At 44.4% G+C, this 24,443-nt stretch overlaps 1 protein-coding gene across 2 annotated transcripts; it reads left to right on the top strand.

Annotated features, from left to right (window-relative positions):
- The first annotated feature begins 76 nt into the window (after positions 1–76).
- On the top strand, positions 77–23,614 carry thbs3a (thrombospondin 3a). Of its 2 annotated transcripts, XM_050046071.1 has the most exons (23): positions 77–651; positions 5,587–5,793; positions 10,699–10,952; positions 11,167–11,269; positions 11,943–11,969; positions 12,068–12,150; positions 12,222–12,273; positions 12,362–12,510; positions 13,357–13,494; positions 14,694–14,768; positions 14,880–15,032; positions 15,114–15,224; positions 15,478–15,585; positions 15,677–15,836; positions 15,959–16,077; positions 16,192–16,244; positions 16,636–16,817; positions 17,062–17,240; positions 17,353–17,401; positions 17,489–17,685; positions 18,724–18,896; positions 21,353–21,492; positions 22,998–23,614. In XM_050046071.1, exons 1-23 carry the CDS (start codon positions 570–572, stop codon positions 23,057–23,059), a joined length of 2,856 nt encoding a protein of 951 aa, XP_049902028.1. In that variant the 5' UTR covers positions 77–569; the 3' UTR covers positions 23,060–23,614. The 2 variants fall into 2 exon arrangements, with proteins under 2 accessions (XP_049902028.1, XP_049902029.1); XM_050046072.1 differs by lacking the exon at positions 11,943–11,969.
- Positions 23,615–24,443: the final 829 nt, after the last annotated feature.

The raw sequence follows: 24,443 nt of genomic DNA, 5'->3' as shown, positions 1-24,443 counted from the left end.
TCCATCATCATGTGTCAGTAAACCTCAGCTCAGTCTCTCCTCACTGGCGCGCTTTATGCTAATCACCTCCAGTCCCTGCGCGCACGAGCCGTTTGGAGAGCTGAGCGCGCGCCAGCAGTTTCCAGCTGCGCTCGTGAACCCGTTAGTTTCTCCTCCGGTCGGTCCGTCGGTTCTCTCTCCGGCCCCGGGTCTCGTCTCCTGCCCGCTCTGCTCAGCAGTTTATCGGCCTGTATCCAGTTTATTCCCCCGGCCCTCCTGCCTCCTCCTCCGGACTGAAACTCTCCGCAGCTCCGGCTCTGACCTCCGGATCCTGCTGCTGCTCGGTCCGCTCGGTTCTTCCGCTTCTCCGTCAGAAGTTCCTGCTTTAAGTTTGTTCTCCAGTGTCGGTCGGTGTACCTCCGGTTCCCCCGCTGACAGCTGCTGCAGCTCCGGTACTAACCGTCACTTTGGACCCGGTTCTCCTCCATCTGCTCCCTTGTTCCCTTTTAAAGTTTTCAGACCCGGTTCTCTGGTCCTGTTGGGTCGGTAGCCTTCTTCCTGGTCCTGTTCCCACGGTAACGGTTGCAGACATGGGTTGGAGTGTCCCGGTTCTGCTGTCAGTCCTCTGTATTGGACTCACGACGGGAGTACCGGACGGACCGGACGTTCAAGGTAACAAAAACCAAACGCTGCTTCAGTGACTAAAAATCTGATTTAAACTAAAGAAGCTGATTAATAGAATAAGTTCAGTTATTAATCTAAATCTGTGTTTTATTTTATTCTAAATTCCTCTACAAGTTTATGTGTTGCACATAAATCTGAGACCTGATCAGTTCTGAATAAATATTGATCTGTGGGGTTATTCATGGCGGAGCTGACTGACTCATAATGATAGATGACAATGAGGGAGATAATGATGTCACAGGCTTCACTGTAAAAACAGGGAGAATTAATTTATTTCACCTCATTTTTCTCAGTAAAGCTCAACACAGAAACTGACTCCAGAGCAGCTGTGTGTCTGCAGGTACAGACCAGCTTAGGGCTGGGCGATATGTCAACTCAGTTCAATTCAATTTTATTTATAAAGCCCAATATCACAAATCACAATTTGCCTCACAGGGCTTTACAGCATACGACATCCCTCTGTCCTTATGACCCTCGCAGCGGATAAGGAAAAACTCCCCCAAAAACCCTTTAACGGGGAAAAAATGGTAGAAACCTCAGTAAGAGCAACTGAGGAGGGATCCCTCTTCCAGGACGGACAGATGTGCAAAAGATGTCGTACAGAACAGATCAACATGATAAATTAACAGCAATCCGTAGGACACAATGAGACAGAGAGAGAGACAGATGCAGGACAGACGGTAATGACAGTAGCTTACAACAGCAATAATGAAAGTAATAATATTATAACAGTAACTGTGGTACAATATGTTGTAAGCATATATTAATATATGCATGTGACAATAATCATATGTGTATAATGACAGTAGAAGTATGACTAATGATAGCAGCAGCAGCAGGAGGCATCTGGCAGGACCACGGCAGCAGCACAACCACACACGTCACGCTGTCCAGGCACCGCTGTGATACGAGTTAACCTGCGAGACAGTGGAGCACAAAGGCTCCGGAGAAGAAGCCGAGTTAAGGCCCGAACATACTCGGGCATACTATAAGCGGAACAGACTCCGCGAGGAATGTCCGCAGTCATTCGGGCTTCCATAGTCGAGCACACTTCCGCGTTGGAGTTTCCTGTAAAAATGTCCGTGAAAAATCCCCGCGATGTGAAAAATACATGCTGAGCAGTCACTGGTGTGCGGAGCGGAGTCCGCGCGGTCGTAAAATCTGAGCTTTGCGCGCACAGGCCTTGCGGACGCGCGGACCTCCGCGGAGTCCGTTCCACGTATGTTCCGCCCGAGTATGTTCGGGCCTTTAGGGATAAACAGTTATCGGACGTGAATGTTAGCAAATGAAGAAGAAACAACTTTTAAGAAACTAAGGAGAGAAGGTGCCCGGTGTATTATAGGGGGGTCCCCCGGCAGACTAGGCCTAAGTCAGCCTCACTAGGGGCTGGTACAAGGCAAGCCTGAGCCAGCCCTAACTATAAGCTTTATCAAAGAGGAAATTCATAAGTCTAGTGTTAAATGTGGAGACGGTGTCTGCCTCCTGGACCGAAACAGGAAGACGATTCCACAGAAAATTAAATCATGATATTTTTAGGCTATATCTCGATACACGATACAGGAAAAAAAACCATTTATGCCATATCATGATACAACAATATCCAAAATCTAAGACGATATATAGTTTCATATTTCGATGACAATATACCTTCATATTGCCCAGCTCTCGTCCGACTGGTTTCATTAATAATTAGTAGTAATAATAGTCTTAATGTGTCAGTGCAGGTGAGTCAGAGTCACTTCTTCACACTCACACACAAAAGTGCTTCAGAGAGTTTTTGTTTTCCAATAAGTCATCAATTATTTTGATAATTAATTGTTTGTAGATGAATTTTAACTTTAGAAAATTAATAAAAGCACGTTTCAATAGTTTTGTCCACTTTATAGACAAAAACAGTTCATCGATAAGTTTAGAAAACACTGAGCAAACTGAAGTCGAAGTGATGATACCTGTGGCTGTGGTGCATTCAGGCGCTGCAGGAAACGTCAGAGTTTAATCTTTCTGATGGAAGTCAGGAACATCAGCATCTAAACCACATCCATCTTTACTCATGGTTTGTTTTCAGTTAACAAACATTTGCTGTTTGTTACTTTGGGTCCTTCAAAGCACCATCTATCACCACACAGGTCCGGTCCTGTTGTGACTGTGAGTGGACAGAGTTGCCATGGTAACTGTGAGAAGATCAGCAGCAGGACGGAGGCAGTGACCGATTATCAGCCGTCTTGTTTTTCTTCCTCTGTGGTGTTTCTGTTGGCCTCCGATACGCAGACCGTCTGACAGGCTGCAGTTTGAACCACAAACATCTGAAGACTATTAATAAAGTTAAATTAAATACAGGACTGATCAACTTTAGTTTCAGAATAAAAGCCTGAGAGTTAAATTTTCATATGGTGACCGATTGAACAGTTACTATGGTAACAGTCAGTTATCACAACAGTGAGTCTACAACATCACCTGATTTTTTTTCAGCCGATACAGATAATTACCTACTTCTCTTGGCCGATAACGATAAGATAACCGATAATTTCTAATTTTCGTATTTTAAAAAGAAGTCAGTTTACACACACCTGAGGGTAAGAAACATTAAGATATAGTGAGTAAAGGTGGTTGATTCAATATTCCAAAGTTCTGACCAAACCAAATCTACTTGACATCACTATTGTTAACACAACAAAAGTAAAAGAACAGGTCTGACTCTTCAAATGTTCATTTATTCTTTTCAGGAAAGTACATTAAAAATCACAAACTAGGGATGCACGATAACATCAGCACGTCATCAGTATCAGCCGATATTGGAATCGGTCAACATGCTGATATCTGCTGAAAGACAAACTGATATATATATTTATAGAAAAACAGAGAGACGACTGTTTGCTCTGTATAATCAAATGTAGATCAAAACCTTGTGTCAGGTGCTCATGGAGAGCAGGAAACAACAGGATCGACAGGAAGACGCTCCAGAATATAGCCAACGAGGAAGGAAGTATTAAAAACCCGATATTGTCGTGGCTAAATCATTGGAAGAACAAACATGTCTCGACCGCTGCAGGTCTTCATCAGGGCTTTAAAAACGAGTTTTTAAATCTGTTCTACAAACTTCTTAAAACACCACAAAGTAAAACACCCTTAGAATGAAATGACAATACTACACAATACAAATACATGGTCTTAAAACAGGGTGTTACATAAGTAGACCTACATAAATGAAATACATATAGAAATAAAGATACACCAGGGTGCATGCACACACATAAAGAGGTATATTTAATCAGAGGATTTGGGGAATAAAGTTTGTTCAAGGCAGATGTTGAACTAGCTGGGAAGGCAGGATGCTCAGTGGCGCATGAAGCCAAAATTATCCAACTGCCTTGAATAAAATCGTCCAAATGATCTGGGGATTATCAACACTACTGCGGCCAGTAGACCAAGCGCACTCGAGACTTACAGCGGCCGAGCTCTGCCAAGCGCAACCGAGCAGCTAACTTCCAGTTTAGCGCTTCACTAACTTAAATTGGGATGAAATGATTTCATCATGCGGCTCTTTTAGACTTTCCAAATGTTATCAGACTGAATGGATCAAATCCTGATTGTAAAGTAATTTCATCCACTGATTTACTGATGTCTCTTTTGCCATGTAAGGCTATGGGCTGCAGGACATCACGTGATGAACCCCGGAAATTGCAGTACTACTGATTGGCCACTAGTGTTGTGTCGTTGGTGAACGAATCATTCAAAAGATCGAATCTGTTTAGTGAACGTACTGAACTGAAGCACTTCTGGAACTGATTCGTTCATTTCTCAGTTCAGTTGGGCTCAGCAGCGAAGCGTGCAGGCCAGGAGTGGAACTGCCAATTCGGTCTGTGCGAACAATGAATCACTTGTGAGTCACGAGGCAGCCAGGGAGCAGGGAGGGACTGCCTACCGCGTGGTGAATCATTCCGTGAACGAGTCACTCGGTGAACGAATCACACGGTGAACGACATAACCCTGATCCCTGAGTGATTCAAATAATTTCTTCTCAGCGATACACTTTCATAGGGACCGTTTTCTCCAAGCTAACGGCTAATGTAGCCAGGAGTCAAGCCACATGAACACAATCACACACCTCCACATTGTTTTAACAGACTTAGTTTCCAGATAAACAAACTTAAAACGTTAGGCGGGCCAGTAATGAGACTCTCCAGTGCAGGGCAGACGCAGCAGCAGCAACAGCAACAGAGAGAGACTGAGTCGGACTACGCAGTACACAGTCAGGGCTTCTCCCACCAAGCACTGAACGATTCAATGAACAAATCTTTTGAACGAATCCTTTTAATGAACTGATTCTAGTGATTCAGTAACATCTAAAGAACTGCTTTGCCCATCACTATTGGCCACGACGGAAATTGGATTCAAAGGGTGGTACACTTCCTAGAAGCCTGGATCGCCCGGCGTAATTGTGTTGTCTTCCTCCTAAACTGTGAAAAACATCCACACTCTTGTTGGCTCTCCAGTTAGCATGCTGCGCTCACTCTTCTTCTTCTCTGAGTTTATTGGCGGTGTCAATTCTTCGCCAGTTAAGTCAATGAAAGCAGTTCGGCTTTTTATTATTGACTCTATGTATCGGCTATAATCTTATACGGAACAATAAATAATAATACAAATTTCTCATTATTGGCTGATAATCTGTTGTGCATCCCTAGTTACAGTCACTGGGCCAAAAAGATCCCCCGTAACCATGGAAACAGTAAACATGGTGATGGATAAACCCATTTATAATATTAATTATAATCAACTTAAAATGTGTGCAATGTTTTGTTTTCCCATCTCATTAAGTCGCTGTTTGTCTTTTATTAAAACTTGATTGACGTTAATCAGACTGACAGATGTCCATAGCAGCTGTGTCTGTCTGATATTGATCCTCCTCCCCCTCGTCTTCCTCAGTAATCGACGTGTTGACTCTTCAGGACCCGAAGCAGACGGTAGCAGCTGTGGAGAAGCTGTCGGCTGGTCTGAGCGCGCTCAGTGACATCTATGTGGTTTCCACGTTTCGGCTGCCGGCGAAGTTGGGCGGCGTCCTGATGGGCCTCTACAGCAAACAGGACAACAGGAAGTACCTGGAGGTCGCCGTCATGGGGAAGATCAACAAAGGTTGGAAATGTAACTCGACCTGCTGACACCAGTTTTACTGACGCTGTTCAAACTCTTAGAACATAAATATGTCGGTGTAACTGAATTATGTCGCTGCTGGTTCCTTCTTTCCTTCTGTAGAACATCCTTTTCCCTTCTGTCATCATCCCTCCTCATCTGCTTCTCCTCTCCTTCACCATGTCCATCCTTCCTTCCTCTTAAAATCCATCCCAGTTATCATGAACACCAGACCGTAGTCTCTCTCCGCTCTGACAGCATCATGTGTCTGGTTTCCACCCAGTCAAACATTCAGACCGCAGACTCCTCCATGTTTTTATGGATGGAAAGATTCTGCTGCTTCACACACATTAAGTATCTCTGGAAACTTTGAGATCTCTCAGAGAATTTCAAATAAAGTTTTGTGGGATTGAACATCTGAACGTTCATTGTCACACCAGGAGAAGATAGTTTCTATCCAGCTGAAGTTTTAAGGACAAATCCAGTTTGTTCCAGCTGTGGTCTTCCTCTGGTGCGGTCGTCCATGAGCAGTTCAGACAGTCACTGGGAATGAAACATGATGTGAATGTAGATTATCTACAGTGCTGATATTTTTAATAGAGCTGATTAGTCAATTAATCAATTTATTGGATCAAGAGAAAATTAATCAGCTTTTTTTTAAGTCACTTTGAAGCAAAAATGTGACATTCCCAGCTTCTCAGACGTGAGGATTTGCTGCTTTTCTTACACTTTAGTAAATTTAAAATTTTGGGGTTTGGAAATGTTGGTCAGACAAAACATGACGTTTGATGAAGTCACTTACAGCTCAAGGATGTTGTAACAGGCTTTTCTCACTGTGCACCAGGTATACTCAGCTTGCATTGCCCAGGGGCCACTTTTGCAACATGACAGGAGGTCAGGGGCCAGGCAGCAGCCCCACACATGCACCCAGGGGTGTTTCTAGGATTTAAAGACATTTGGGGTTTGGCCCAGACGTCTGTCAGGGGATCCAGGGCTCATCCCCTCGCACTTTTTTTGAGAAACAAGCTCAATTTCGATGCTTATACGCTTCAGCACCTTAAGCTGCTTTGACACCACCGTGCGGTAACTCACAGCCTCCAGTCATTTCAATGAGAGAAGTATCGGCACGGAGAAGAAATCGCCGAATCCAAAGACATATTTGCATTAACATGGCATTGACATTGGTTTATTCTAAGCCAAGAACACGCGTCTGGAACAAGTTCACCCATTCACCCCTCAGTGGCTTGATTAGACATGTTTCGTTAAAAGTCACTACACTATTAGTGTTTGAATACTCTGTGTTCTACAACACAGTGCCAGCAACTTATAAGGACAACCAGAAGAAAAACTGCGCCTGCGGTAACATTTCCACCAAATTTCAGATGATGGTAAATTGTTCAGATAGATATGTAGAAGTCTTTGGTCATTTCTGTGATTTACGTTGTCTTGCTACAGTATGAAATTATTTACATGGCACCAAACTAGCTTGCACTTCCATCAGTGACATTCACCAAAGCACCTGCCTGTCGTCACAGCCCTGGACCAAAATTCCCAATGTAAATCAATTCATTTTCCCGATGAATTAGAAAATGGTTTGAGGGGCCACCCAGCACTCTATTTGGCGATTTGGCTCACACGCCAGTCACTGCTGTACAATAATATTTTGTAGACCAAACCATTAACAGGGAAATCATCTACAGATCAATCAGTGATGAACGTAATTGTTAGAGCCTTGACACACCAAGCTGACGACGGTCTGTCGTCGCTTAATGTCAGGCCATCGATGAGTGTCTGTCACTGTGGTTTTTGCAGTGTGTCCCGCACCACTGGCACTAGTTGGCCCTTTTTTTGCAGTGTGTCCCGCACCACTGGCACTAGTTGGCCCTTGTCAGCAGATGGCGAAGCCTATTGGTGACTGAAATCACTCTGATCGTCAGGTCAGCCTGGTAGCCTGCAGCTGCCCTTCCCCATGGTCACTGTTGCAGTCGGAGGTGACAGAGAAACAACAAAATCCTCCATGGTGTGGCAACATTTTGTCTTGCCTGTGAGTCATGTAGACATCATCCTATTGCTGACTGAAAAATACAGTTTGTGGGCTACGCAAGAGAAGTGAAAGTGAAAGTGAAGCAAGGATCAGATGGAGGTGGAGGAAACTCAAGCTGCTGTAACGCTCCTCTCTGCCATCCAGAGCGTCACAAACTGAAATGTTGTTAATGATCAGGAATAAAGAGGAAAACTGTGAGTACAGTGTTACAGTGAGTAGAGCAGGTCAAAGCGAGTGATGGACAGTCCGTCAGTTTGTTTCCTGTCGATCATCTTTTTAGTGTTCTCAGGTATGAACTTTATTTTTATCAATGATGGTCTGAACTTCCTAAATAAGACTGAATCTGAGTTATCCTTTAGAGCTGTTACGGTACACGTGTAAAGCTCCTTTAAACAGTGTCAGTGATGATGACTGCTGTGTGATGAAGAAGAAACTTTTTTTGTGATTTGTGATGTTAAACTTTGTGAGTGAAGCTCAGTTTAATCGTGACTAAAGTTCTCAACAGGACGAGAAAATTACAACCCAAACTGGACCCACCTGTGTGAGCTGCAGCCCAAATCTGGCCTCTCTGAGATCATCACATGAAATATTGAGCCTGAGCCCAACCAAGCTCGACCCCCCAAAAAAGCACTAGACAGCTTCTAACGCCCGGGACACACCAGCCGTGTGCCGGCGCAAGCCCTGCGTGTCTCCAGTGGAAAATGGACCAGCGTGGTGGATCACTAACCCTCTATCACTAACTCTAAAAAAGATATTTTTCCCACAGCCCCATCCATACCTGACCCGGCCAGAACCTGGTCCGACCCTTCAGGCATTTCGATACTCGTCAGGCTCAGGTTGAGATTGAGAACTCCTGCTGCTCTGAGCAGCTGCTCCTCTTGTTGTTTTCTCTTCATCCTCATAATGACAGACTGTGAGTTCAGCCTTCATCTACATGATCACTGTAATCTGACAGAGTTTATTAACTGCTGTGTGTGTGTTTGGGTTCAGTCTGACCTTTGACCTCCTGATGGATGAATAAGGTCATTATGAACCCTCAGCTGCTGCTGCACTGATCTGTGATGAAGAGCCACTTTGTTCTTTGTCTCAGCAGAAGTTAGTGGAGACTGAAACAGGCTGATGTCAGTGAAGATGATCGAAGTCTCTAATGAAGAAGTCTGTTGGAATAGATTTTATTAACACGGATACTGTTACCAGCAGGGTGGTGTCCATGCTTTATAAATAATGTTATAATCTTCCATAGTCTCAGTGTGACTTTAGAGCCACCTCAGTGTGCTTTATATTCATGCTGTTTTTAGTTCACTGACCGAGAACAGAGCTGCTCCTTCAGGTGGAGGCTCAGGTGATGAGAGCAGCTGTGTTAACATTGCGGCCTGTTTGGACGCTGCCGGCTGCAGTCCTCTCACTCAGTACTGGAACAATTTAAAAAATGGTTGTTCCTGTTAGTATTGACAACAGCCTGCAGGTAATAGTATCCAATGAAGATAATCGTTAAAGTGCAGGTACACATGCTGCGTTTTTTGCGCCCTCAAATTTGTTGTTTTCAACGTACGTGTACAGCAGGCGCACTCAAACGCCAGAGTGACGTCGTCTAAGCACACACACATTGCCGAGCACCTATTTTTCAGGGTCCAACGGCTGTGCCCAACCAGTCACAGCTGACAGATATATTTCCCTTCTTACGTAAATATCAGTCTGTGATAAATATGAAGAAGTTGATCATGTTAGTGCAGAGCTGTCAGAGCTTTACATCAGGCCTGCACACAAACAGCTCTGCACTCAGGATTTCAGGTTAATAGGCTATGATACAGTGCTTGTTGAGGTTGCTCAGCAACTCAGACGCAACTTGTTGCTGCGCTCTTGAAAGCTGGCGTTTTCCAGGCGGTTAAAGATGCGGCATGTGTGCGGCCCCTCAGACACAAAATACCAAACTGACCCTTTAACAGGAAACAACAGGGACTGAACACATACTGAACTCTCTCTGTTCTTCACTCTTCTTCTGTTGTTTTTATACAGTCCTGGTGGTTGTTTATTGATCAGTTCTTCTTCCTCCTGCCTCATGTTCTTTTTTTCCTTCATGAACTAATGTTCACCGATCGGCTACAGTGCGACTGTGAGCAGATTGTCATTATCTGTTAGTCTAATCTGTCAATTTAAGATAAGATTTTCCTGTATTTGTCCCACAGAGGGAGCAGTAAAAAAATAAAAAGCAATATCTAATAAATAGACAGGCTAATTTAAAAAAAGGAGCTCTGTCCCAGATCACACACTTTCTCTTTTTACTTTAAGCAGGTACTGCGGCTGCCTTTAACGAAGCACCTACTGTTGCATGGATCATTCACACGCTGGGACTGCTTCATCAAAACATTGCACCTTGAACTTTGACCCTCTCATATATCTGTCGCAGTCCACAGTGCAAAATTTGTTCTAACTTTAAAGTACCACCTGCATACACTGTAGATTCTAACATTATTTTCACAGTAAATTACATCTGCATTTCTCCGTGCTGTGTTGTCCTTTTGTTATTGGTAATCGTCATGAATATTTTGTTCACTATTATTACTATATGACTGGTCATCAGTCACTTGAACGCACTGCCATCACAGTGCGACTTCTGTCATCTGTCTGCAGCTCAGTCGATGTGACGTATCGTCCGCTGTGCAGAGGACTGTGGGTCAGAATAGCCAGAGAAGCATACTGGCTTGCATCCTGCAAAATGCGACCGGATGCAGAACGTCCTGGTGGTTTTGGCATTCTGCACCTGACATACTATGTATTTGGGTCTACTAAATATTCTTTGGCATTCTAAATAGTGTGGTATTATTATCTTCCTCCTCCTTCTCCTCTTCCTCCTCTTCCTCCAGTCCTGGTGCGTTATGTGCGAGCAGACGGGAAGATCCACACCGTTAACCTGCAGAACGCTCACCTGGCAGACGGACGGACGCACTCCATCATCCTGAGGCTCGGCGGTCTTCAGCGTGACAACATGAACATGGAGCTCTACGTCAACTGCCGACTGGCCGACTCCAGTCAGGGCCTGCCCTCATTGGTCCCTCTGCCCAGAGAGGCGGATATGGTGGAGATCAGACACGGACAGAAGGCCTACGCCCGACTACAGGTGAGAGACAGAGAGAAATTATTTTAGGAGTTTCTCTGAGATGTAAAAAGGTTGATACAGAGGAACAGGCTTTGAAATGATTTTATAATTTCATTGTTGACTCTTGTTTGTGTGTTCATTTTGTGTTTCTTTATGTGAGCTCCTTTAATGTTCTGACCACACTTTAATCTGTAATTTAAATTTTGTGGTAATCTGCCCTCTGTGTGTGTGTCAGGGTGCAGTGGAGTCCCTCAGACTGGCTCTAGGAGGCACTGTTGCTAAAGCTGGAGCTCTGACGGACTGTCCTTTCCAAGGAGACTCTTCAGCCTACAACACAGGTCAGCTCACATTAACCCTTTAATTTGATTAAGTCACGTAGGCCTTAGAGCTGATCGGAGCGGGTCAGCTGTCAGACACTGATGAGGTGAGGGTCAGGTCATGGTTTGGTGTTTGGGGTCAGGTCTGATGCAGCGTTCATGTGTTAAGAAGGCTATCATGATCACACGACAAGTTTTAAAGTTCTCTCAGGGCTTATGGTTGGATGCAAAGATGTTCAGAGCCTTCTGTCTGTACTCGTCTGTATTTGTGCACGTTTTCTGAAAGCTTACGGATACAGACGAAACAGAGCAGCACCACCACAGATCATGGAGGCAGTGCAGCAGAGTTCAAGTGAGATACGGCTATAGGAGACTACAAAGAAATTTGTCGGGGGGATGTGTAAGAAGCGTCCGTGTTTTAGAGTTTGTAGCTTCTCTGTAGCAACATTTAAAGCACTATTAACTGTCATGGCTACATGAGTCTGGACAGACTTGACTGGTTGGTGGAGACGTACAATCATGAGGCAGTAAATCTAGTTTAATCTGAAGAGCTTCTCATACTTCTTCTTGTCATGTTTCTGTGGGACGGTTTCTTCTCCTGTGTCACTGCATGTTCCAGCTGATCACTTTAAATGATTGTCACTGATAGTTTGATGTGTGATATCTGAGGTCAGCTGTGTCTTTGGTGTTTCAGTGAGTGGGGAGGTGAACTCCATCCTGGGTGAGTTAACAGACCTATCTCTGACCTGATCAATAATCACAGCTGATCAGTTTCATCTCACCTGTTCTGATCCTGTCGCTTTGATGGCCTCCTGTCAGGTGACCACACCAAGGCTCTGATCGGTCAGCTCATCATCTTCAATCAGATCCTGGGAGAACTGCGGCAGGACATCAGAGAACAGGTGAGACACACTGAGAGACAGACAGGACTTCAGAGAACAGGTTATTGATCGTCTCCTGTCCCTCTGTCCAGGTGAAAGAGATGTCTCTGATCAGAAACACCATCCTGGAGTGTCAGGTTTGTGGTGAGTCAGCAGCTCCGTCTCTTATTAAAGCTGTGTCACATCTGAGGACCTGATTGAAGCCAGCCTGTCTCGCTCTCGGTCTCTGCAGGTTTCCATGAGCCTCGCTCTCGCTGCTCTCCTAACCCCTGCTACAAGGGCGTGTCCTGCATGGAGAGTCTGCACTACCCTGGATACACCTGTGGACCCTGCCCGCCTGGGACCACCGGCAACGGGACGCACTGTCACGACATCAACGAGGTAACTACAACAACAACAGCACAACAACTACTACGCAACAAAATTTACAAAACCACAACTACAACTCCTACACGCCAACACCTACACAACAACTACACAACAACAACTACTACACACACACAATAACTACAACAACTGCTGAACAATGCTCACCTGGAACCACTGGCAACGACACACTGTAACAACATCGACCACACAACAAGTACTACATCACAAAAATTACAACTACACTAAGACAACTATACAACAACAACTAATTCTACACAACAACACCAATAACAACAATGCAACAACAACTACTACTATGCAACAATGACTACACAACATCAGTAACTACAACAACTACACAACTACTACTGCAACTACACAACAACAAAAATAAAAACACAACTACTTCACATGAACAACAATAACTACACAACAAAAACAGCTGCACAATAACAACACAACAACTACTACGTATTGACAACAACTAAACAACAGTAGCAACAGCTAAACAAATGCTACTGCTACACAACATCAACAACTGCAAAACAACAATAACAAACAGCTACACAACATACAATGACATAACATACAACACAACAGTGCTACAACTATACAACAAAAAATACACAATTATAGCAACTACTACACAACTACAGTAGCAACAATGATTACACAATTATAATAACAGTAACTACCACTACTACACAACAACAACAACTGCACAACAATAAAAACTACTACACAACATACAACACAACAACACTACAACTATACAAGAAAAATACACAACAATAACAGTGACCTGTGCGATGATGTCACACATTTAATTAACAGCTGTTCTCCATGTCTCTCTGTCAGTGTGAGCTGCAGCCGTGTTTCTCTCCTGAAGCCTGTGTGAACACTGTGGGGGGGTTCACCTGTAAGCCCTGTCCTCCTGGACTGTGGGGGGCGCCGCTCGCTGGAACCGGACTGGACTACGCCAAGACACACAGACAGGTCAGACACACAGACACAGGGTTCATCCTAATACCCCTCCTCGACTCCTCTACCATCTATCCTCGGAGGCGAGGAGGGAGGAGGCCTTTAGCGGGGAGGGAAGCGAGGATACATGAGTGCAGTCTTTCCAGAAGTCTTTTACTGACCAACACACCCGCCTGATTGGATATCAGCGCCGCAGCTGATTGGACTGATCTGATACATCCCAGTTTCATACAGAGTTAAGACAGATAACAGATTAAATTCCCAAGTTTTATTACCTCCGCCAAGGAGGTTATGTTTTCGCCGGCGGCGTTGGTCTGTTTGTCTGTTTGTTTGTTTGTTTGTCTGCAAAACAACTCAAAAAGTCATGAATGGATTTTGATGAAATTTTCAGGAAAGGTGGATAATGAGACAAGGAACAGATGATACAATTTTGGTGGTGATCGGTTGAAGCAAAGTGGATAAAATAATAAATAAAGTCTATTGTTTGACAGCCTCAGCAGCAATTCCAATTTCTAAAGCAGGTGAAAATAGCACCATCTGGTGGCCGGAAAGCACGTCTTGTTCTACTTGCTAAATGTTGTAATTCTAAAGTTGAAATTAATGTTCTGTGTTGGGAAAAAAGGAAGGAAAAATACAAAAAAAACATATTATATTCTGTGTTGGTACAAAATAAAAACGAAATAAACACACCACAGTGTCTCCATGGTGAAGGCATATATAACCTAATAATGATAGTGATGCAAATAACCTGCAAAATCTGATGCAGAGGGGGAGGGGATATCACCTACTTGGCGGAGGTCTGCACTCTCTGAGGGCTTTTCTAGTTGTGGATACAATCAAAGTCAGAGAGTCTGTCTGTCAGCAAGAAACATTTTTACATCACTGACCGTCATTTCCATTCAGTCACACTGAGGCTGATCATTCCTGAGCGTTGCTTTGATGAGTTAAATAATTTTAACTTTCCCTGAAACATTTGACATTTGTACAAGGCTGTTGCCGCAGCGGCCCGGGTTCGAGTCCAGCCTGTGGCCCTTTGCTGCATGTCATCCCCTCTCTTTCTCTGTCCCCCTTTCACACTTGTCTGTCCTGTCCATTAAAGGCTAAATACACGAAAAAAATATCTTAAAAAAAAAATGGCTCCATTCTGTCATGTGGATCGAAGCGTGAATGGAATACAGTCGTATTAATTCTGTCTCTCTGTCTCTGTCTCTCAGGACTGTGTAGATATCGATGAGTGTTTAGATCTCCCAGACGCCTGTGTATCAAACTCTGTGTGCATCAACACTGTGGTGAGTTCATGATCTCTGTATAAGAACTGATCCGCAGTCAGTCACAATGAGGCGGCGCCCTCTAGTGGACACTCAGCTGTAACACTGAGGACATGTCCCGTCCTCTCTCAGGGGTCATACAAGTGTGGAGGCTGCAAACCTGGATTCATTGGTAACCAGACATCAGGGTGCTTCCCCAGGAAGTCGTGTGCTGCGTTGACCTTTAACCCCTGTGACTCCAACGCCCACTGCGCCATGGAGAGGAACGGAGAGGTCGCCTGCAGGGTGAGTGGAGGTCATTACAGGTCTGTGAGAGACTGTACTCATTATTAATGTGTGTGTGTGTGTGTGTGTGTGTGTGCGCAGTGTAACGTGGGTTGGGCTGGTAATGGTAACACATGTGGACCAGACACAGACATCGACGGGTATCCTGACCGCTCTCTGCCCTGTATGGACAACGACAAACACTGCAAACAGGTGAGACACCTGACTTCATCTTCATCACCACCATCATCATCATCATATCCTGTCACAGTGTGTGTCATGTCTCTCATTTCTGTTTTCAAAATCAATAAAGCTGAATCGTTAAATATTTGTTAATGAAGTGTGTAAAGTTAATTTATTCAGTCTTGATCTAAAGATTTCAACTTGACATATAACGACATGACATCACCTTCTCTAAAGTCACTGATTGGCTGTGAGTGTGTGACTGTGTGTCTCCCTCCACCAGGACAACTGTGTGTTCACACCAAACTCTGGTCAGGAGGACGCCGACAACGACGGGATCGGAGATCAGTGTGACGAGGACGCAGATGGAGACGGCATCAAAAATGTGGAGGTTAGGCAACGCCTGTGTGTGTTAGTGTGTGTGTGTGAGCATGGGTGTGTGTGTGGTGATGTAATCATGTGACCTGTGACGTGTCCTTCAGGATAACTGCCGGCTGGTCCCCAACAAAGACCAGCAGAACTCAGACAGCGACTCGTTCGGAGACGCCTGTGATAACTGTCCCAACGTCCCCAACAGTGACCAGAAGGACACCGACAGCAACGGACAGGGAGACGCTTGTGACCAGGACATCGATGGAGACGGTGAGAGTCCATCAGTCTGTGTGTTTATGGTCAACAGGAAACAGAACACGTCAACCTGATCAGATCACATACAGGGTCATTTATAGGAGAAGAAATAAGTGTGTGCGTGTGTGTGTGTTCAGGTATTCCAAACGTCCTGGATAACTGCCCGAAGGTACCGAACCCGATGCAGACGGACAGAGACAGAGACGGAGTGGGAGACGCCTGTGACAGCTGTCCTGAACTCAGCAACCCCATGCAGGTACAGACAGAGATGGACACTGCACCTTATGTAGGAGCCTGACCGTCATGAAGACCAACAGACAACAACAGGTCAGAGGTCAAAGTGGGCCCTCTAAACTTCTCTCTCTTTCAGACGGACATCGACAACGACCTGGTGGGAGACGTCTGTGACACCAACCAGGACACGTACGTCTGACACACACACACAGTATTATTATTTCTAATATCTATTATTTCTGAATAACAGTATCAATATTTTTTGTCACATTATTGATTTCTTCAGTAAGTAGCTGTATAATATGCGGGATAATGTACAGCGAACAGGTCGTTATTGCAAAAATAAACCCCGACAGGATGATGCAGGACTCGCTCCTTACATGTCAAAACACCTCTTCCTTTATTTTGTTGAATCAGTGAAACAAACCTCAGACAACAGGAGCAGGTAGTTTATTTTTATTGTCATTAATAATAAAAACACACAGTTCTTGCAGAAACACTGAAGCATGACAGAGAATAAAAACACTGAGACAGACGTGAGAGTCTGAACCCTGCTGCTGTTACTAATGTCTTCCTGCAGGGACGGAGACGGTCTCCAGGACAGCAGAGACAACTGTCCAGACATCCCCAACAGCTCCCAGCTAGACTCTGATAACGACGGCCTTGGAGACGACTGCGACCACGACGACGACAACGATGGCGTCCTTGACGACTACGACAACTGCCGACTCATCGTCAACCCCAACCAGAAAGACTCTGACGGTAACAATCTGAAACACACAGTCAAAAAGACTCCAACAATACCAACCTGGGGCAGCAGTAGCTCGGTCCACAGGGACTTGGATTGGGAACAGGTTCAGGTCCCTGCCCGGACCAAGTACTGAGTGTGGACTGGTAGCTGAAGAGGTGCCAGTTTGTCTCTTATTCTCTCTCTCTGCCTGCCTGTCTCTCTCTCTGCCTGTCTGTCTCTCTCTCTCTCTCTCTGCTTGTCTGTCTGTCTCTCCAGCTAACGGTGTTGGGGACGTCTGTGAGAACGACTTCGATAATGATGCAGTGATGGATTTGATTGACGTGTGTCCGGAGAGCGCTGAGGTCACTCTGACAGACTTCAGAGCCTATCAGACGGTCATCCTGGACCCAGAGGGCGACGCCCAGATCGACCCCACCTGGGTGGTTCTTAACCAGGTGACCGTCTGAACCCCCCCCCCCAATCTCTGCTGCTGTTTGTCTAACTGTCACTTTAATGCTGCTGTAAATAACTCCTCCTATAATCCGTCCTGTACACGTGTGTCTGCAGGGTATGGAGATCGTCCAGACGATGAACAGTGACCCGGGGTTAGCTGTGGGTACGTGTCTTTGTTTCCATCTTCATGAACTCCAGGGTTACAGTTAGAGCAGGAGTATAGACCCTGACCTCCTCTGTATGTCTGCAGGCTACACGGCGTTTAACGGTGTCGACTTCGAGGGAACGTTTCACGTCAACACGGTAACCGACGACGACTATGCCGGCTTCATCTTTGGGTACCAGGACTCCTCGAGTTTCTACGTGGTGATGTGGAAACAGACGGAGCAGTCGTACTGGCAGACAATCCCCTTCAAAGCCATGGCCCAGCCGGCCCTGCAGCTCAAGGTCTCTACTGGTCTCTACTTTACTTAACCGGTCTCTACTGTACTCTGCTGTACTCTACTGGTTTCTACTGTGCTCTGCTGTACTCTACTGCTCTCTAGTGTACTTTGCTGTACTCTACCGGTCTCTACTGTACTCTGCTGTACTCTACTGGTCTCTACTGTGCTCTGCTCTGCTGTACTCTACTGGTCTCTACTGTACTCTGCTGTACTCTACTGGTCTCTACTGTGCTCCGCTGTACTCTACTGGTCTCTACTGTGCTCTGTTGTACTCCAGTGCTCTCTACTGTACTTTGTTGTACTCTACTGGTCTCTACTGATCTCTGCTGTACTCTGCTGTACTCTACTGTACTCTACTGGTCTCTACTGTGCTCTGCTGTACTCTACCGGTCTCTACTGTACTTTGCTGTACTCTACTGGTCTCTACTGTGCTCTGCTGTACTCTACTGGTCTCTACTGTGCTCTGCTGTACTCTACCGGTCTCTACTGTACTCTGTTGTACTCTACCGGTCTCTACTGTGCTCTGCTGTACTCTACCGGTCTCTACTGTGCTCTGCTGTACTCTACTGGTCTCTACTGATCTCTGCTGTACTCTACTGGTCTCTACTGTACTCTGCTGGTCTCTATTGTACTCTCCTGGTCTCTACTGTACTCTGCTGGTCTCTACTGTACTCTCCTGGTCTCTACTGTACTCTACTGGTCTCTACTGTACTCTACTGGTCTCTATTGTACTCTACCGGTCTCTACTGTACTCTGTTGTACTCCAGTGCTCTCTACTGTACTTTGTTGTACTCTACTGGTCTCTACTGTACTCTGCTGGTCTCTACTGTGCTCTGCTGTACTCTCTTGGTCTCCACTGTACTCTGTTGTTCAGAGACATCGGCTCTCTGCTGCCATCAGGTGGCTTTAATCAGTACAACATGTGTCAGTTATATTTGAGTCTCTCTGCTCTGCAGCTGCAGGTTGAAGCATGAATCAGTTGTTCCACATAGATTTACTCTACATAGATATAATAGATATGATAACTGCGTCCATCCTGCAGGCGGTGAAGTCTCGGACTGGACCAGGACAGTTCCTGAGGAACGCCCTGTGGCACACCGGAGACACACCTGGAGAGGTGAAGCTGCTCTGGAAGGATCCACGAAACTTAGGCTGGAAGGACAAAACCTCATACCGCTGGCAGCTCAGCCACCGACCGCAGGTGGGCTACATCAGGTGAGACCAGAACCAGACCAGAACCAGACCTGAGGCTGGGTTAGACACTAAACAGCAGGGTTTTCATGGTCTTCATAAACCTGGAAAACGTTGTGAGTGTCATTAAATGTTATTCTGGGTCCTTAAAGTGTCATGGAAACATTTTGTCCGTTAAAATATGTGGGAACCCTGAAACTAGGGACATAAACTGTACTGATGCTGCAGTATTACAGCATCCTGTATTCCTGATACTGTAGTACTCTGTAGTACTGATGTTGTAAATGAATATTTTGTAGAACTGTACAGTAGTACAGATACTGCAGTACCCTGTAGTACTGACACTCTGCAGTACTCTGTAGTACTCTGCCAGCCTGCAGCTGTCTGTTCTCCGTCTCTTCCTCTCTTTACTTTTTACTGCATTCTTTCCCCTCTGAAACTTCTTTGTGGCTCCGGGGCCCCCCGGTACTCTATTGTACTCGTCTCCATGACAACCAAAGCCCTGGCAAGAATCCGCCTCAGCAACCGTTGATATGCAGATCAGACGAGAGACAGAGAGACACACTGGAAAAGTTTTCACATAAAACATATGAACACTCTCAAACTGTCAGGTTTTATCACAGAATAATAACGTCTTAATAAAAACAATAATAAACAACAACTCCAATAATGATGATGATGACGATGATGATGAAGCTCAGTGTGTTTGGATGAAAAGTTTCTGTTAAACTTTGATGGTGTCAAAGCTGAAGGGAAATAACATCCAACACAAAGAGGAGCTGTTTAAATATGTATTTAACAACAGGAGTGAAAAGACAAAATATGATCTGCATACATTTAATTTCTGTTTGTTTGTATGTAGATTTAATTTTAGCTTTATTTTAGTATTCAGACTCTGGGAGGAGGATGTAAGGGAGCGGTCGTCAGAATCAGTTTAATTCAAAGTGACTGAAATGTTTCTGAAACAGCAGATTTTAAGAGTCTGGACTCACATTCTTCAGTCACTCAGAAAGAAAGAAATAAAAGAGGAGGAGGAGGTTTCTGTACAAAGTCTTTTCACAGAGCTGCAGAGAGACAGAGAGTACAGAGGCCCAGGTCTCTCTCCCTGTCTGTCTGTCTCTCTGTCTGTGTGTCTGTCTGTCTCTCTGGTCTCTCGCCCACTGTATGATCTGAAACTCAAACACAGTTCAGTTCGTTCCAGCTGCTGTTCACCTTTTATCTTCACTTTGGGTGTTTGAAGTGAATATGAAGTGTTTTGGAAATAAATCCTAACATGTCCTGTTTTCTTTGCACTGTATTTGTTATTTTATTTATATTAGGGCTGTCAAGCAATTAAAAAATGAATCTAATTAATTACTGCGATTAATTAGCTTAATTAATCGCATACATCAACTGTTGCTGTGAAAGTATTTAAAAAATTTCAGTTTGAATGAATATTGTCAGATGTGTCGTAGTAAAGCTGCTGGATTTTTCTGTCCTCTAACGCTGAAACTGGTCTGCAGTCCATTTTAGTTATTGGGTCACAGGTAGACTTCCTCAGTTTGAGTCTTAACACCTGGTCGAGTGTGGCTTGACGAGGCTGGCTGCTAGCGCTAGCATCAGAGGCTGCGCTAGCTCAGACCTTTGGGTTCGCTGCTAAATGCTTTGTGCTGAGGTGGTATTTCAGGCTTTACGTACACCGATTGCACGAAAATTCCTCACTGCAGTAATGGCAGATAACGGTGCCCACTCACGGGGCCAAACAGCATCGTCTCATTCGCCTCCATCATGTGACAGAGCCACTGTGGTCTTCAATGATGCACCGGGACACCACGGAGCAAGATTGATCGGCATTAATTTTTTAACACGTTGTTTTTCTGTGATTAACTCATCGACATTAACACGTTATTTTGACAACCCTAATCTACATATTATTTGGTTTGATTATATCCTGTCACAGATCTGTAAAGACGCAGCATGAAGCCAAAAACACTCAATTTCTGGGGTGTGAAGTTACACAGGTCGTTCGCATTATGGGGCCCCAAGACCAGGCGCACTAGAGACTTGTGTTGGCCGTGTGCGGCTGAGCGTTTAACGTCTAGTTTTGCTAACTTGAATGGGGACAAAATGATTTTACTCTTCAAGACTTTCCAAATGCTATCGGACTGAATGGATCTAATTCCAACAGTGAAACAAATCATTTCACGAGGGTTGTGACACTAGAAAAAAATGTATCCACTGATTTACAGACGTCTCTTTCACAATGTAAGTCTATGGGGAAAAGTCTTTTGGGGCCACATGATGAACCCAGTTGTTGTAATTTCACTTTTGGCCACTTTGTAAAATTGGCTTCAAAGCCTGGCGGTGTTCTCGGGGGCTTGCTTGGTCTGAAACTAGTAAGACAGCCACGCTGTGCGCCGGGTGTAAAATAGGGCGTTGACTTTTCTCTATGGGAACGTTTGGTTTTTAACCTGGCGTGTTCCTGTCTATCTGTGTTTCAGGATGAAGCTTTTTGAGGGGACAAACATGGTGGCTGACTCTGGCATAGTGATCGACACCACGATGAGAGGAGGCCGGCTCGGTGTCTTCTGTTTCTCCCAGGAAAACATCATCTGGTCCAACCTACGCTACAGGTGTAACGGTACGACATCTGAACAACAGATAAAACATGTTGAAGTGAATTCATGTGTTTCCTGAACATCCAGAAAGAGACGATCACGTGTTTTGAGCTCTTTTTTTTCTGCAAAACACGTAGAAAACGTTCAATGAAGCGATCACTCACAAATCTGCATTATGGATTGATTAGCGTCAGATGTTGTTAGTGATCATTTGATGAGCTGTTGAAACGTCGCCATACTTCATTATAGAAAAAGATAATATATCTTTTAGTTTTGGTGTATGGTTGTATTTTAAGGAAGATAGGTGTAAGAATTTTTCCTTTCCTTTTGTGAATTTATTTTGTTTATTGATTAGATAGCTCACAGGAAGTGAAATCTGTAATCAAACACGACCCATCAGAAATTATGTGGGGTGGGGGAGTAACATAAATCCAGCAATCCTCAACTCCTCTCTATCGGCATGGCAACACAGATAGTACACAAGAGATGCCTTTCAGTGATTTGTTTGGTTGTTACTGCCAAAAATTCACCTCATTGAGTTCACAACTTGAAACAAGGGTTAGCAGACTACAACAGTTGCACTGGCAGCGGTACACATAAAAATAACGGCCACTCTGACCATCCTGCTGGTTTAATTTGAAAAGGAATGACCACTATGCTGTCACTCTTTGCTTGTGGTTATCTGTCATGAGGAGGAGTCCCTCAAATCTTTTGTCAGACAACCTGAGGCCTGTACTATGAAGCAGGATTTAAACTTAGCGAGGTAACATCAGGGGTAACTCTGAGTTTTCAAAGTTTTCAATACCTCGAAACTGGTTCTCTTTTTACGGTATAAATCACTGTGGTAACTTCAGCCCAGTCCAGACCAAAGATTCGTGACAAAACTGTTTTAGAACGCTGCAGAGAAAAGTTGCAGCAGTGTGAAGTGGCCAGTCTGAGCTCGATTCAAGCCGGCTGATGGTGTCACCTGCAACTCAGCTGGTCAAATCGCTGGCAGCTGGTTTTAGAATGTGCTGCTGCTCACTGTATATGCTTATGCCCCGCCCACACACACATTCTCACTGACTGATTAATTGGCACTGGTTTTTAATATCATTGTGGCGTATTTATTATGAATAGAGTCCATCTATTGCTCGTTTTGTTTCTGTTCATCACCGTTTCATCACTACTGCAAATGCAGCTGTAGCCAGTATCTCACTATTACTGTCCTCATTCATATTTTAAGAATCTATGAATTATATTCAGCCACAAAATAAACCTGAAAAGCTGCAAACAGAGCAGAGTTACAGAGAGTTGTTGCATAGCGATGATACACCATGTGTGAACCATCAGGTTTTTAGAACGTTGCAGAACAGTGCGTTGCAAGTAGTTGCAAAGTCCTGAGTGAGAATTGTGCAATTAGTAATTGGTAATTTAGAACAGTATTGCGATACATACAAGTGTAATGTGATTACAGTTAAATTTAAGATTATTAACTGTGTTATTAACTTGAGTTAACGCCTATTAATTAATGCATTTCCTGTTCCAGACACGGTGCCTGAAGACTTCCAGACTCATCGTAAACAAGTTATGATGCACATTCAGGTGTGAGAGCTGCAGAGGAGCAACACACACACACACACACACACACACACACACACACACACAGCCTGAGCTTCTTTGAATCCACCAATAACTGTAGTCTGTGTTTGTGTGTGTGCTCAATGAGAGGAAGATGGATGACAGGTGTCAGAGAAACACTGACGAGACGCACCTGAGCGCTCGGTGCTGCAGGTGTGAAAGGTGTCGGTGTGTTTCTCTGCTCAGTTTCTCCACACAAACTTTAACTCTCCATGTTTAAAAAGACAAACATATGAAAACAGTCAAAGTTGTGACTGCTGTAAACACATCTGAAGAAAGAGTCCAGTCTGATGTCACGCTAAATAATTTTTTATTTGTCTTCAGGACATTTCAGACTCAGATAACTTCAGTTTAACTGAAGTACAAACAACAAAGTAATAAGCTAAAGTTACAGAGACTCTTTGGTTCAGATGGGGGGTAGAAAACAGTGGAATATTCCTTTTACATGTTTCTGTGTGTGTTCTCAAATGTACATATCTTTGTTGAAATAAACTCCGTCCACGACTTTTCCTAAAAATGATGATTTTGTTTCTCATGGTTTTTACACTATAAACTCTCTGACGCCTTCAGTAACATGCTCATGTGTCCAATCAGAGTTTAGCCTGTTAGCATGCTAACATTAGCTAATTATTAGCAGAAACAAACTCCAGCTGAGACTGATGGTGATGTCAATAGTTCTGCAGGTATTTGGTTATAAACTTAAGAATTACACACATTAAAACGTTGACCTGATGATGGTGCTAGATGGAAATATAAAAGATCATCAAAGTTGTTAAAGTTCATCCTGAAGGAAATATAAATGATGAACCACGTGTAAGTGTTTCCCACAGAATCAGGGGGCTTTGTTTTTCTTGCCTGTGTGTCCTTGTCCGTGTCGCCGCTCTGAATTCTAACGTTTTTGCGGGACTGTGAACGCAACACAGGCAGAACTCTTCATGACTTATTTTTTTCCACTGCAGCAGTTTGTGGAGTTTTGAGTCGAGAGATGGATAGTCGATCCGATCGGAGCTAATCAGGTGAGATTGATGGATGAGAGAAGAAGCGGCTGCAGAGGCAAGTGAAAGTAAACTTAGATCTAAACTTAGACCCAACGCAAAGTACAGTTAAGTTTCACTTTAACCGCGCCTGACGTTCTGCTGCTCCGTCTGTGCCCAGAGTGCGCTCTGAGCTGCAAGAGTGTGAAGCTCTGAGTAACCAAATGGTTTATATATTCCAACAGTGCTCCTAATGAACGGTCCAGCTCCAAAAATAGAAAATCAAAATGTGGCGGCAGATGTTTTAAACATGGTGGGATGCCACAAATGAATAAATGTGTGGGAAACCCTGCATTTTATCAAAAGCCATCCAATAATCG

The sequence above is a fragment of the Epinephelus moara genome, chromosome 6 (assembly GCF_006386435.1).
Source record: "Epinephelus moara isolate mb chromosome 6, YSFRI_EMoa_1.0, whole genome shotgun sequence".
NCBI lineage: Eukaryota > Metazoa > Chordata > Actinopteri > Perciformes > Serranidae > Epinephelus > Epinephelus moara.
This window is presented reverse-complemented; position numbering and strand designations above follow the sequence as displayed.